Genomic DNA, 16,649 nt, shown 5'->3' with positions numbered 1-16,649 from the left:
ACCTTTGAGCTGCGTGAGGTCATCTCTCCCGACACCGACATTATCCAATCTTTCGTATTGTATTCTACCACTGTCCAGCTGTGCTCCGCCCTTATTGCCCCCTTCTCTCCAAGTTGGCAACCTTTCCCCCTGTAAGTGCTGACATAAGGCTAAACTTGTATCTTGATGTTCTTTTTACTTTGCTTGTAACATCTTCCATTGTCCAAAGGTTCATTCCATTCTTGAACATACGTTTTAACAATGTATCTTTTTCATGCCGAATTTATGCGATTCAGTTATCTCAGCTATTTTGCTGAGACAATAATTTAAAACATTATGATGAAATAAATTATTTGCTTTAATAGTCCTGCACTAAAGTTAGAACTCAATTATCCATAATTATACATTAAAGATAAAGATACATTTCCCTAATGCTTGCTTAACTGATATTTTTCTTGTACCCCTTTCCTACACATACACATTCTTGCTTTTTGTATTTCTGCAAAAACAACACACTTCCCCATTTCTTACAATACCATCTGTGGGAAGGCTTGTGTGACCAAATGTGCTACAGAGCAGAATGGAACAGAATATCAGACAAAAACACATCCCTCCTAATGGGACAAACGCATTTTATGCTCCAGTAAGTCATTCAAATGATGTCCCCTCCCCCCACAGACTTCGACATACCTTTTCCACCAGTTCCCGCAGTAGACACAGAGAGGCCTTTTTGAGAGGGAACCTAACTAAAGCGATGGGCCCAGGTGGAGTCTCTGGCTATGCATTCAGATCCTGTGCATACCAGCTGAAGGGCATGTTTGCTGAGATTTCTAACCTCCCCTTATTATGAATTGAAGACTCCACCTGCTTCAAGAACATCGCCATCATCCCAGTGCCACAGAAACCTTCTTCAGTATTCCCAGTGTCTGCAGCCCAGTGCCGCTGACCTCCATTATTATAAAGTGCTACAAGAGGTTAGTCAAGGCTCACATCAACCCTAGTCTCCCAGCCTACCTTGATCGCTTGCAATTCACCTACCATGACAACAGATCCACCTGACAGATTCAATCTACCTGGAACTGCACTCATTCCTAAATAACAAGCGTAACTAACTCAGGCTCCCACCTATTGACTTAAATTTCCACCATCAATGCCATAATTCCAACGAAACTAATCTCCAGACTTTGAGACCTCTATTTCGCCCTCTAAAACTGGACCCTTGACTTCCTGACCACAGACAGCAATCAGTGAGAATGGGCACCCACACTTTCCGCACAATAATCTTCAAATTCGCCACTCCACTCCCTTTGCTACGCTGCCTCTGTACTAATGACTGTGTGACCACATTCTGTGTTAGCCCCATCGAGAAGATCATTGATGATACCGCCATCATAAGCAAGATCACGAACAAAGACGAGAAAGAATACAGGTAAAAGATAGAGTACATGCATACATGGTGTAAAAATACCAATTGGTCCCTGAATGTCTGCAAGACGAAAGCACTGGTCATTGGTGCCTTAGGGGTGGGGGTGGGTGGTGGCAAGGGGCTATATACGTCAATGGTGCTGAGGTGGAGATGCTCGAGCCCTGAGAAGTGCTGATCACCAACAATCTGTCCTGGTCAACCCAGTTTGAGATTACTGTTAAGAAAGCACAACACTGCCTCCATTCCTCCAGAGGTGAATGAAATAGCAGAGTTTAGATTACTGGTTGTTAGCTTGTTTCGTTCTGACTATCACTTGCTGCTGATGCTGCTTTCATGTACAAATAATCATGTAGTCATAGAGTCCTACAGCACGGTGAAAGGCACTTTGTCCCAAACTGTTCCATTCTGACCAACATGTCCAATTTGGTAGCTTAACCCAGGATACACCTCATTGTTATATATTTTTGGTGCTGCTCCTGCAGTGCCCTCCTGCACTCTCCATTGAACTGGATTTAATTGCAATGGTTGATTGGGGTACATGACGTGCAATGAGTTTGAAAATTGCGCTGGAGTGCCATTCGACTGCTATTGATGCTCATAGCGCCTCCTGGTGCCCAGAATTGAATTGGTGGATATGAACAAATCTTGTCCCATTTAGTACGATAATGGTATTACACAACACCATGGAGAGCATTCTCAATGTGAAGACACTACCTTACCCTCACAAGGACTGTGCGGTGGTCACTCTTACTGATACTGTCATGACAAATGCATCTGCAGTTGCCAAGGATGAGGTCGAATATGTATTTCCCTCTGGTTGGTTCACTCCCCATTAGTCACAAACTAGTTTAGCAATCATGGACATTATGAAACAACCAGTTCGATCTGAAAGCTGCTGCTGCTGAGTCACTCTTCATGTCAAACACTGAAATCCCCGGCCAGAGTGCATTCTGCGCCCTTGCATCCTCTGTTCTTCTCCAAGTGTCTAAGTTATGCTCACAGAGAGTGAGAAACACATTGTGCCGGATTGGTGATCACACTCTCTGAGAACAGTCTACTTGAACTTTCTTGCGTTTTTCAAGAAAAATGTGCGTTTCTGACTGAAGTCAGTGGTTAATCCCCTTGATTTGGTCTGTTTCCAGCATCGAAACAACTAGATCTTTTTTCAAAGAAAACGAAATACTAACTGAATTATGCCGTACATTCTTTTAGACACATCCTGGTTCTATGAAAAAAAAACTACTCTGTCAAAACATAAGGACCAGCTGAGCAATAGTTGATGCCGCCTCTTTCCTTACAGTAAATTGGTTACTGTAAAAACAAAACAGTTTAATTAGCTCCCTGGAGGCTGAAACCTTGTATAAATTTGCCAGGTGTTCAATGTTGTGTTGGACACGGTCAGAGCTTATCTTAGAAATGCATGGAATACCAAGAGGGCTGGTCTTTGCCATTTACTACCCCGTCCTTGCAGCTATTGGCCTTCCAGGTAATTATTGTAGTTAGTTACTCGCTGCGGGAATCATTGGTTAGCTGTATCTATTCTCCCACTTTAACAGTCATCCATCTTCAAAGAGTCTTTATTCTTTGTCCTGTTTCATGTGATGCATTATTCCACTTCCTCAGTAGATTTACTTCATTAGTCTGATGTGTTGGTGTTCAGAAGATTTATTTTATGCCTTCAATGTCTTAACGCCTCTAGTTAGTTTATAGTTCATTCAATTTGATGATTTCATTTTCTCTGAATTAAGGGTATACATTCTTGTAATATATTTAGGTTTAACAATGTCTTTTGTATAACATGGATAACATACTCTAAGTACCACCTCACAAATAACTGAGACAACTGTAACACAATGTTCCATTTCCTTTACTCAACGCCTTGAACGATGAAGGCCAGCACGCTCAATCCCTTTTCACCGCTTTGTTTCCCGTGAAGCCGTTTTCTCCGAACAATGTACATGTTCTCCTCAGTTCGACAACACTCCTCAGGAACTATGGCGCTGGAAAAGCACAGCCGGTCAGGCAGCATCCGAGGAGCAGGACAGTCGACGTTTCGAACATCAGCTCTTCATCAGGAATGCTTATTCTCAAAACGTTGACTCTCCTGCTCCTCAGATGCTGCCTGACTAGCTGTGCTATTCAAGCACCACGCCTTTTGACTCTGACCTCCTGCACCTTCAGCCCTCACTTTCTCTTACTCCTCAGGAACTTACCATTTTCTGTACTAGTTCTAACTTGGTCTGACTTTCCAAAGTGCAGCACATCACATTTCTCTGTTCTGAATTCCGTTTGCCAATCCTCAGCCCACTTCCCCATCTGACCAAGGTCCTCTAATTTTTAATAGCCTTCCTCATTATCAACAATGCATCCTCATTTTGTATCATCTGTAAACTTACTGACCATGTCTTGTACATTCACATCCAGATCATTTATGTAAATAACGAATTCAAAGATCTCAGCACCTACCCCTTTGACACAACAATAGTCACAGGCCTCCAGTCCAAGAAACAATCCTCAACCATCACGCTCTGAGTCCTACAATCGAGGAAATTTTGAATCCAATCAGCTAGCACTCTTTGGAAATCGTGTGACCCAACCTTCTCGACTAATCTCCTGCATATGAGCCAATTTTGAACTACTTGATCAAATTAACTTGTATCCCATGTCCATTGGCCTTCTTGATAAGTTAACGATGTGGGACATTGTCAAAAGCTTTGATGTAATCCATGTAAAGCACATGAACTCCACTACCTTCGTGTACATACCTGGACATACCCTCAAAAAAAGATCAAATTTGAAAGGCATGTCCTCGCTCTGATGCCATCCACAGTTCATCCACAGGTCTCTAGGCTTGTTAATCTTCTTAGCACCCTAGAAGGAGAATTCTGAGCTTCTCTCCTCCCCATTTCCTTTTGAACGGATCGAGATGCTCTTCTCCACCATCTCGCTTGGTATGACTCTTCCTTATTTAACTAAACGCTGCTCGCTCCTCATCCACAACGTCCTTTGTTTTAACTTGTCTGTGTACTTTTTGGCCAGAAGAAGCTTACTTTTTACCATGCTTTGATCGCTGTCATTAAAATGCTCTCACCCACCCCCTCACCTCACCACCTGCATTACCCGTCCAGCTTCATTCCCCAGAATTAGGTCCAAAACAACTTTACACCTTGTTGCACTCTGTGCATATTACTCTGAAACTTCTTGTCTACACATTTCCAGAAATCCACTCCATCCAATTCCTTAACACTGTGTCTATATAGCAGTTAATGATAGGAACCTTGAAATCACTGCCCCTTTTGTTTTTATTTTTACTCACCTCCATATATTGGGTTCAAATGTGCTCATCAGTTTCCTGCCCACACTCTGGAAGTCTATAATAAACACCTTAGAATACAGATGACACTTTTTAATTCCTATGCTGCATCCAGAAAGCAACAATATCCCATGTCTCGTTATTGTAGTAATTGACTACTTAAACAGTACTGCAAAACCTTCCCTTCTTTTATCCCGTTGTATGTCGCCTGGAGACTCTATATCCTGGAACGTTAGATTATCAATCCTGCCCGTCCCTTATCCACGTCGTTGGGATGATTACTATAGCAGACTTTCATGACTTTAGGTCATCTGCTTGTCTGTGATACTTTCAGAACTAAAGTAAAAGCCAACCAGCCATGCCTTAGCCCCTAAAAAATTGATAGCCTTGCACTCTCATTGACTTGTTTGTTTCCCATACAATGCGGCGCCCTTATTCTGCTTACAGTCTGTGGCCCCTCCTCCTGCCGAATTTGGCTCATCAATTTTGATGTGAACCCAGTTGCATTGTGGCACTGGCAAGATTCCTGTAGATAAATTCTCATACACGATTAAAGCTGTGTTGCAAATGATGTCAGTGTTGCAACTAAAAGTGCCTATCAAATTATTATTTCCATGCAAATGAGGAATGCTGTATTTTTCACACAGTCCATGTGGCGAATGACTGTACCGTAATTAGCATGCTGATGTGGACCCATGGTGTTATTTCTATTGTCACATAAAACATAGAACAACACAACGTGGTACAGGCCCTTTTGCTCTCGGTATTGAACCGACCTGTGCAACCAATCTGAAGGCCATCTTACCTACACTATTGCATTTTCAACCGTGTGTTTACTCAATGCTCTTTTAAATGCCCTTAATGTTAACGAGTCTACGACTTCACGATGAGTGAATTCTTCAAATGATATCACGGAGTGAGTGTAGATCTATTACAGCATTGGTTTTGACAGTGACACCGTAAATATCAAATTTATCACTGATACGTTTGTTTGAAACCAGAAAATTGTCTTCGTCTGATGGGTCTTGCACCATTGTGAGTAGCATTTTTGCTCATTGACCAGAAATTCCAAATTTGGATCTCATTCCATTTTGTTTGCGGCCCACGCAATGTACATTCATAATGTATATGAATAGGTTAAATGCCATCTTTCATCTTATTTCCAGTTATCTCAATCAGTTTCCGGATGAATTTGTTGAAGGTGTATCATTAAGCATTGAAAGGTGAACAGCTCCTTACACTGAATGGTTCGTGCTTGTCCGAACCTCACAGGGCTATATTTCTGTCCTCAGTCTCTAATAGTCACTCTTTCAAACCATCTCTCCTCTTTCACATGCACTATCACGGAAGATTTTGGATTTCTTACTCTGAATTGAGATTTCCTTCTCGTCCTAGAATTGGACATTATTTCACATCGTTCAAATATTCTACCGTTTCTCTGCATTAAATATGCTTTCCAGCTGGTAACACCTCTTGCATGGTCTCTGTTTTAATTATCCATAACAGAATGACGTTGATCAGTTATTTGTACCACGTAATGTCCCACCAAGCAAGCATTACATCGTAGAATTCAATATATCTGAATTAGACTGCAATACCTGTCATGTCCAATGGTCCACATCGACACCAAAAATCCCAAGTAATTCGGAGAAAATTTCAGCATTTCATTAGTTTCCAGAAACCGATATTCTCTGCATTGTTGGACAAATTTAATTGCCATTCACCTCATTATGTTTGAACGTATTCTTAGAATCACGACTGTCCACACAGTGCGAAAAGTAGCCATTTATCCATTAAGTCCGCAAAGACCATGCCACCAGACTATTCCTCTAACTCTATTTTTACCGTAAGTAGTCCACCTCGCTTGCGTATTCCTGGACAATACAGGCATTTTAGCATGGCCAGTCCAGTTCTCCTGCACATCCTAGGACTGTGGGAGTAAAGTGGTGGATGCCGACAGTATTGCTGAGTAAATTGAATGCCAACGTTGGCCAAAGTGAACAATTTCACATCAATTAATCCGAAGCACCCATATTTGATCACCACTGAGACATTGCCCACGAGTTTGATAGTCTCCATATTGAATGTTTTGATATATAAACACGTTAAAGTTTTCATCAATTATGTGATGTCATCAGATTATTTCTTCTGTATTTGAATTTGTGTTTTTTTCAATGAGTTTATATTTTTTCTTAGTCTTCCAATATCTGTCTTTGTCGATTCAATTGTCATTGACACACATTAATATCACTGCTGTAAAATTCAAGATCATATCACAAAAATATACACTGTATCGGTAAAATGCATAATTTCATTTGGAGTCAAATATGCAATTTGACGTTTTGCAGTGTCTCACACACATTCTACATGGCAGACAGTCTATCTCCCTTGCTTTGTCTATTCCAGCTAATCTGGCAGTGATTATAATCCTGTGTCGAAGGAGATGTGGTCTCTCTGCGTGTATTATCTACTATCTGGTGTCCATGGCAATAACGGATCTCATGCTCATAGTCACTGCTGTAATATTAAACCGGATTGCTGGGATTTATTTCCCATACAGCTTCCTGTTTATCACCCCAGTATGCAGCCTTCGCTTGGCCTTTAATTATGCAGCTATTGACAGCTCTGCCTGGTTCACAGTGGCTTTCACCTTTGATAGATTTGTGGCTATTTGTTGCCAGAAGCTAAAAACAAAATATTGCACAGAAAAGGTGGCAGTGCGTGTGATCGGAATTGTATCTGCACTGACCTGTATAAAAAATGCCTTTTTGTATTTTGTATACGAACCCATGTACATAGTTGACAATATACCTTGGTTTTGTAGTGGAAAGTTAATATTTTACACTTCACCAGCTTGGGCTGCATATGACTGGATGCGGCCCATTGTAAACCCTTGTCTCCCCTTTATTCTGATTTTACTGCTGAATATTCTGACCGTCAGACACATTGTATTGGCTAACAGAGCCCGCAGGAGACTGCGGGGCCACAACAACAGGATGAATCATGTTGATCCCGAAATGGAAAAGCGAAGAAAATCAATTGTTTTACTTTTCACCATCTCCGGCACTTTTATCCTGTTCTATTTGTTATTTGTAATAACGATTATCTATGTCCGAGTTGCTAAAGTTGCTTACTTCTCAGGATCTGATTTCAGTGAAGAATCATTCCTTCTTGAAGAAACCGGATTCATGCTTGTCTTCTTGACTTGCTGCGTCAATCCATTCATTTATGCTGGGACCCAAAGGAAAATCAGAGTCGAGTTAAGGAATGGGCTGAAATATCCGCTGAGACTATTCATTCAAACGCCCTAAATCTGAAGATAAGCAAAACTTCACTAGCTGTAAATTATTGTCCAGCATGTTCACCTACTGACCATGGCATATACGTTAATATGTGTGTTCAATCTTCACCCAAAGTGGGGGTTTAAGAAAGATTAATGAACATGACATACCCCACATTTCAGAAAATTCATTATTCTCAGGTCATTTCTGAATATCTGAGCCATAGTTGCTCAGACCTGATCCATTCCCTTTTGCATGGGGTAAGAACTGGTCGCGAAGGCAGTGTAATCAGATGATGCTTAGTCAGACAGACAAAACAGCATTCATGGTTTCATTGATTGAATGGTTGCTGAATCATTTGATGGATTAATGGGTCGATTGAATTATTTATAGTTATGATTATTTATTGGTTTGTATGTTTAAACATTTATAGATTGGGGGCATACTGAAAAGGGCTGCACTCATTTCCTTTTTCCAGTCGGAATTCTGGCTACTCTTTCTGTCTGGATGAAGTTCTGCACCATCTTCACATGCCTTTTGAATCTATCACCAGAACTCTACACACTTATTTGCAATAAATTGCACTGTGACCTTCATTATAATTTCAAGGCAGTTCATCAACTTCAAGCTAACTATTCCCTAACACTCATTCATTTTTCATAATGTGAATAGCTGGAACCATCTCTGTCTGTTTCTGGTCCTATTATCACTCCCACGACACTCCTTGCCCTATAAGTGTGGGGATTTGAACAGGTTGCAAATTCACAGCAATTACACAACATGCACTTTGACATCTCTTTCTTGCCTTAAGAAGTACAGGAATGTTCCACAGACTCAGAATCCAGATACAGTTTTCATAACCTGCAAGAGAGAGAAAAGTGAAGAGAGGACACTCAGGTTCTGACGGTTTAATATTTAGATCATGGCTCCTTACGGTGCACAGATGAACACTAAACCTTTCGACCCACAGCATGCCTCTCCAGCCTATCCATTTGTTAATTCAATCGCTTGGGCTTCCCATCTGTATCATCATTAGTAAATGGTCCTACCCTACCTCCTTTCTTTGCAGCCATAAAGCCATTTCCTTCTGAGCTGTGAAGATAACACACTGCCATGTATTTCCATTTGCGTCATAGCCTTCTTTCCCTTGCTAATATGCAACGTCCTAAGCGCTCAGTAAACATACATGAAGAGAAACACAAGGTTACACAAAACTCTCACTCTCTCACGTACACACTCACAGACACAGACACATGCATGTGACCCCTATATTCACGAAGGTATGGTGCAAAAGGCATGATCCTTTCATGTCCTCTCAGCACTGACTGTGCAAGAACCACTGATACCTTAACAGTGCACTGTAGTGAAAAGTGGACCTGACACTGCTCTGGCAAAGAATGATCTGGGCCCAATTCTTGCTGATCACATCAACCCCATTTCATTGAATTCAAGATGCAAGTTTTATATTGTGCACACACCAGGCCTGAAGGCTTGAGAGCCCTGGTACATGTTTGAAATCTGCAGACATTTAAGTCTGTGGAACCATGACACAGTTCCTCACATTCTCTAATATCACTCTGCAGACCGGTTTCCATGTTATTATCTCGTTTGCCCACTATGACCGAACAATAAACCCCTCCGATCCACTGCAGCGGGAAGCAGAACGTCTCCACCGACATTAATGGGTTCAGGAAAATCTATCTTTTTCCATTCCATTTTCTTTTGTTTCTAGGTCAATGCTAGTAGCTGGCCTTAACTTGTGGCAACTCCCAATTGACGACCATCCCAATGCATTAGCACTAAATTGTAAAACCTTGATAAAGTGCTAACCTTATATCTACTCCTGCAGACCCATTACCCAATTTAGGTGCAATCATCGCAAACTTTGTGGCCACCATTGAAATCTAGGACCATGTCATCATGAAACATTCCTTTCTTTAGGGCCAATAGATAATATTGATTAAGGTGGAAGCTGGAACTAGTTGACATTTAAGTTAAACAGACAATTAGAAACGTATGGATTGGAAACGCTGGCTCTACATATACATATATATATATATATATCTCTGTAATTCCAAAGACATTTCTGAACATGGATTCCTCCATTTAACATGTCATTTTGCATTGTAAGTTGTAAACATTGGCACTAATCGACCTTAACAAGTAACAGTCAGCCAGTGCTTCACTGTCTTCGACGAGAAGACTGCCAATAGCAATGCAGCCTATGTAGAAAAGTGGCCAACAATTTGCAAATTTTGTCTCTGTTCATGATAGGAAAATGTCATCTGAGGGTGCCAAGGTTGCACAAAGCAGGAGGTCACAAATACAAATGGAACATTGAAATGAAGACTTCGATTACAGGGAGATGTATAACTTAGGTTATATCGCCGGGAAGCTAAAGAAAAAAATCATTTTATGATCGGTTTACAAGTATGAGCTTTTGCAATCTTAAAAAAGGAGACATACTCATAGGCTACAAACAGGTTCAGTTGAGAAGAAATATTAACAAGAGGGCAGTTTTTTTTTCTTTGCTGGAAGTCTCCTTTCTGTGAAGACAGTTTCTAAGCTCCGAAAATTGATTTGTAATTCAAAGCATCAGAACTGAAAAGTCTTCGGCTTTTCCAGATGTTAGAGGGTAGGATGTGAGGGGTCTGTGAGTTACTCTCCATTTAATTGTCTCAGGGAGAAATGGACAGAATAGCATCTGTGAATGTGTGGCGAGAGTTGTTTCAGTACGACATCTTAAAGCAAAAAAATAGCAGTAATACTTCATTAGGATTGAAGATCTGTCAATGATATTGCTGGGGAAAAGAGTAAGTCTTAATATTTGTTGTTTATTAATTCACAAGAAACTGGTTTCATTTCGGGAATATTTTAGTGACAAACCCACACAAAACTTTAAAAATAAAACTTGCGATCAATCAAGCAAGATATGGGCTGGGATCTGATTTGTTCTGTGTTAGCATCATATTGGATAATAATATTGTGTAACGTTTCGTTCAAAGTCTGCATCATGGTAAATGTTGCATTTCATTGACTGTTCAAGTTAAGAGCAGACACAGTGTTCACTATTTGCATCAACAGTCACATCATCCTCAGACTCTGACTCGCAAAACACAAGAAAACAAACACTTTTTTTTCCCAGGGAGTCCAGTTTACAATTGATGAGATTTTAAAATCATCATAAATTGATGAAATTTTAAAATCATCATAAATTGATTTTGATCATGAAGGCAACCACATTCACTCAATTTGCAGAGTCATGTAAACAACCACACTACACAGCCATCAAAAATCCTACCACACCATACCTTGTCACTATTTCAGAAAACCAGATCACAATGCTGTGTTCTTCCCTCTGACTTACAAGCACCCAGTGCAGAAAGTGGCAGAGTGCTGGTCTGAGACAATAGAACAGCTTTGGAGAAACTGCTTGGAATTGGGAGACTGGTCTATATTCAAGAACTCAGCTGCCAACTTAAATGAATATGCCTCGACCGTTGCAGATTTCATTAGCATGTGTGTAGAACATGGTGTTCCAAAGAAGTTAATCTGAATGTTCCCCAACCGGAAACCGTGGACGAACTAGGAGTTCCCTTGCCCACTGAAGTCCGGGTGTGAGGTGTTCAAATCAGATGACCCTGACCTTCGTGGGAAATCCAGGCACGACCTCCGTAATGCCATTAGAGATGCCAAACGGCAATATCAGACTAGACGAGAGACCCACACTAACCACACGGACTCCTACTGTTTGTGACGAGGTTTATGTGACTTAATAGGCTACAACGTGAAGTGGAACAGAATAGTGGACAAAAATACATCCCTCTCTGACGCGCCCATTGCATTTTATGTTCGCTTTCAACAGTAAGTCGTGGAAATGAGATTTCCTGTCCCGACATTCCTGGAAGGTCTGGATAGCAAGGATCCATACATCAGTCTCCTACCTACTGACTGAAGTTCTGCCTTCAACGCCATATTCCAACCAATCTAATCTCCAGACTCTGACACCAAGGTCATTGATCTGCCCTCTGCAACTGAATCTTTGATTTCCTGGTTGACAGACCCCCAATCAGTGATAATAGGCAACAAGATTTCCTGTGCGGTAACCTTTAACACCAGTGCCAGACAAGGCTATGTACACAGCCCATCGCTATAATCATTCGATACTAATAACTGTGTCCTAACACCATGTACAAGTTCGCTGATGACACCACCATTGTGGGCAGGATCTCAGACAATGACGAAACAGAATACAGGCAAGAGATAGACTGCTTGTTGGCATGATGTAAAGATATAAATCTCTCTTTCAATGTCAGCAAAATGAGAGAGCTGGTCATTGACTTCAGGAAGCAAGGTGGAGGGCGCAAAACTGTTTACATCAGTCATGTCGATTAGGTCAAGTTCCTCGGAGTGATGCTCACCACCAATCTAACCTCGTCAACCCACTTTGATGCGACCATCAAGAAAGCACAATGCCTCCATGCCCTGAGGAGATTAAGGAAATTTGCACATCAGTAAAGACGCTTAACAATGTTTATAGATGCACCAAAGGAAGCATTCTATCCAGATACATCATGGATGTATCATGCAACTGCTATGCCTAGGACCGTAAGAAATTACAGTAAGTTGTGAACACAGCCCAATCCACCATGCAAGCCAGCCTTTCATCCATTGGCTCCCCCTACACTTCTCTCTGCCTCGGGAAGACAGCCAACATAATCGAAGATGCCTGATGAAGAGCTTATCCTCGAAATGTCGATTCTCCTGCTCCTGATGCTGCCTGACAGGCTGTTCTTTTCCAGCACTACACTTGGAATCGCTTCCAACCTCTTCCGTTGGGCAGAAGATACAAAAGGTTACATACATGTACTAACAGACTCAAGAACAGCTTCTTTCCCACTGCTATTGTACTTCTGAGTGGACCCTTCCAATTTTAAATTTAACGTTGATATTGCTTGTGCATCTTCTCTGGAGCCATTTGTTAGAAGCTCATTGGGCAGATGCCTTTGCTCTGCACAGTTAAGGGAACCACTGTGTCACCGCTGAGGAACTCCAGTAGAGATGTCCTGCAGATAAGATTCTGACATCCAAAACAACGCCCATCTACCTATATATACAGTACAATTTCAGCTAGCAGTCAGTTTGCCCATTGATACCCATTCATTCCAGTTTTGCTGGGATTTCTTGAAAGCACACTTTGTTGAATTGAGCCTTGATGTCAAGGGCTGTCACTCCTTCCTCAACCCTGGAATTCAGCTCTTTTGTCCATGTTTGAACCAAGGCTGTAATGAGGTCAGGAGCTTGGTAGCCCTGGTGGAATCCAAACTGGGCATCACTGAGCAGTTTAATGCTGAGCAGGTGCTGTTTGTTTGCACTGTGTTATAGACCAGGCCAGACCCCCTCAAAACATTTCAAGCAAGTTGCCCAGCTTTGCTAGTTGTTTTCAGCAGGTGTAATGTGGATATTGCAGGGAGGGGTGCAGTTGGTCAAACCGCTCAGTTTTAAACAAAACAATTTATTTACAAGATTACTGAAGGAAACACAAACAACAGAAAACAGAATACAAAATAACTCAACCTATCCAAACACCCAACGGATTCTCCCAACTTAATAATGTTGTTCCAATTACTTGCACCAATCCCCATAAACAGCCCTTGGCACAAAACATAAAATCAAACACAGGGTTTTACAGGAGAGATGTCAGACACAAAGTACCAGGGTGGACCTGCTTCTCTGTATCCAGCGGCTATACAGCACTAATGTGCTAAAACCAAGCCAAACCAGACAAAAACTGAGCTGGGAGAACTGGCCACTCTCCTTTCATTGTACAAGTGCAGTGTTTTTTAAAAAACTTGATAGCCTGTTGCCTACGACAGTATTTGTTAGCTCGAAGCAAATTAGCCCTAAAACCCATCCAAGGCCAGACTTTTCCGAGTTCATGTCTTTTACGACCTCTCTGAAAAAAATTATTGAGGACAACATCACCTTGTTAAAGGAGCAGCGTCATCACAACTGTGAATGACACTTTCCACGACCTTGCTGATTACCGAGAGTTGACTGATTGACCAGCAATTGCCATTGTTGAATTTGTCCTGCTTTCATATACAGGACATACCTGGATAATTTTTAACATTGTTGGGTAGATGCTAGTGTTATCATTCAACAAGTTTATTTGGAAGCACTAGATTTCGGAGCGCTGCTCCTTCATCAGGTGGTTGTGAAGTATAAGATTGTAAGATACAAAATTTATAACAAAAGTTTACAGTGTGAATGTAACTGCAACCATAGATTGAAAAAGACCCGGATTTTTTGTGAAGTCTCTCATCTTTTAGAATGACCTGATGGTTTCAGTTCTTTCATATGTAAATCGCAAAACGTCCCCTTCTGCAGGACTGGAGGTGGCAGTGGAGGGAGCTGAAGAGAAAGAGGGGGAAGGGTTTTGTGTGGGGAGTATCAGAATGGTGAGGTAGTGATAGGTGGACACAGGTGGAGGGCATGATTTGTTGGTCGAGGGGAGGAGTGAGTGCGGTTGGTGGCAGGAAGGAAGGGTTGATCAGTGGAATGGAAGGGAGGAGGCAGCGCTGGAAAGGGATTCAGGGCATGGGGAGGGATGGTATTTGAATTTGGAGAACTTGATGTTGAGTCCTCCGGGCTGTAGACTGCTCAGGTGGAAGATGAGGTGTTGTTCCTCCAGTGTGCGGTCCGATTCACTGTAGTAATGGAGGAGGCTGAGGAAGGACATGTCTGAGGAAGGACACGGGAAGGGGATTAAAATGGGCGGTGACTGGGAAGTCAAGGTGGCCCTTGCGGGCCTGGCTGTGAGGTTCAGCAAAAACTAAGTTTATGTTTGGTCTCCCCGCTGTAGAGGAGACCACATCGGGAGCACCAGATACAGTAAACAAGGTTAGAGGAGAGGCATGGTGAACATCTGTCTCACCTGGAAGGACTGACTGGGTCCCTAGATGGAGGTGAGGGGGTGGTGTATCGGCCAGTTTTGCACCTTTTCTGGTTTCAGGAGAAGATACGTGGGGTATCTGGGGTTTGGTGGGGAAAGTGGCGCTAACCAAGGATTGGCGAAGGGTATGGTCCTTGCAGATTGCAGGGAGGGGTGGGGATGGTAAGATGTTCTGGAAGATTGGATCAAATTGGCGTTAGTGGACGTGTTTAAGGATGATAGATTGGATGCAGAGACTAGTGGGTTCGAAAGTTAGGACAAGGGGAACCCTGTCTTTATTATGTTTTTTGGTGGGGAGAGCATTTGGAGCAGTGGAGCATTGTCTGGATGACAGAGGAGGGAAAATTACATTCTTTAAAACAGATGGACTTCTGGGACGCTTGGGAGCGGAACCTCTCCTTATCAGAGCAGATGCAACGGAGGCAGAGGAAGGGGAAAATGGGATGGAGGTTTTGTGAGATACAGGTGGGTGGAAATGTAGTCCAGGTAGTTGTGGGTGTCTGTGGGTTTATAGTAAATGTCAGACTGTAGATTGTCGCTGGAGATGGAAAGGAGAGGTCAAGGAAGGGGAGGGAGATCTTGAATTTCCAGCTGAAGATGTTTGCCGAAAATGATGCCAAATTAAACTAATCCCTTCTGCTTGCCTTGGTCTATCTCCCTCCATTTGTAGCATATTCTTGTACTTATCGCTTAAATTACCCTACCATATCGGCCTCTACCACTACCACGGCACAATGTATCAGACCTCTGCCTCTGTGTAAAAAACTTACCTCTCACATCTCCTCTGAATATTTCCCCCTCACCTTAAACGCATGCCCCCTAGTATTAGAAATTTCAACACTGACAAAAAGATTCTGACTGTCAACCCTGTCCATGCGTCTCATAATTTTATAGACATCTGTCAAGCGTCCCCTCATCCTCCACCACTCCAGAGAAAACAATCAGGGTTTTACTAGCCTCTCCTTATAGCCCGTACCCTCTAATCCAGGCAACATCCTGGTAAACATCTTCTTCTCCCTCACCAAAGCCTCCACATCTTTCCTGTAATGTGGCAACCAGAAGTGAATGCGATGCTCTTAAGTGTGGCCTAACCAAAGTCTTATAAAGCTGCAATGTGACATCCTGACTCTGTACCCAATACCCCGACCAATAAAGGCAAGAACGCAAGAACTAGGAGCAGGAGTAGTTCAAGTCTACTCCACCATTGAATAAGATTATGGTTGATGATTTCGTGACTCACCTCCACTTACCCTTGTTCTCATCATATCCCTTAATTCATTTATTGTTCAAAATAAATCTGTAAGCTTTAAAAAATGAATGAATGTATTTTTTAACGATGAAAAAGATAAACTGAATCCTGGAGTCGGAGGAACTAGGGGAGGTCCTTAATGAATATTTTGCTTCAGTATTCACTACTGCGAGGGACGCCGATGTTTCGGAGGACAGCATGAAACAGATATGCTTGAACAGGTTGATGTTAGGAGGAAGATGTGCTGAAAAGTTTGAAAGACTTAAGGATAGATAAATCCCCACAGCCAGAGGGGATATACCCTCGGTCACCCCGGGAAGTGAGGGAAGAGATTGATGCATCTTTAGCGATGATCTTTGCGTCCTCACTGTCCACTGCAGTAGTGTCAGATGATTAAAGGGTGGCAAATGTTACTCCCTTGTTGAAGAAAGGGAATAGGGATAAGC

General features: G+C 42.1%; 1 protein-coding gene across 1 annotated transcript; it reads left to right on the top strand.

Annotated features, from left to right (window-relative positions):
- Positions 1-2,821: 2,821 nt before the first annotated feature.
- Positions 2,822-8,029, top strand: LOC148143483 (putative G protein-coupled receptor 139). Its single transcript, XM_087975206.1, has 2 exons — positions 2,822-2,891; positions 7,125-8,029. The coding sequence occupies exons 1-2, from the start codon at positions 2,822-2,824 to the stop codon at positions 8,027-8,029; spliced, it is 975 nt and encodes a 324-aa protein (XP_087831332.1).
- Positions 8,030-16,649: the final 8,620 nt, after the last annotated feature.

The sequence above is a fragment of the Chiloscyllium plagiosum genome, unplaced genomic scaffold (genome assembly GCF_037043375.1).
Source record: "Chiloscyllium plagiosum isolate Xiang-an unplaced genomic scaffold, Cpla_swu_hap1 HiC_scaffold_27, whole genome shotgun sequence".
Lineage (NCBI taxonomy): Eukaryota > Metazoa > Chordata > Chondrichthyes > Orectolobiformes > Hemiscylliidae > Chiloscyllium > Chiloscyllium plagiosum.
The sequence above is the reverse complement of the archived record's forward strand: the minus strand, read 5'-3'. Positions and strand labels throughout refer to the sequence as shown.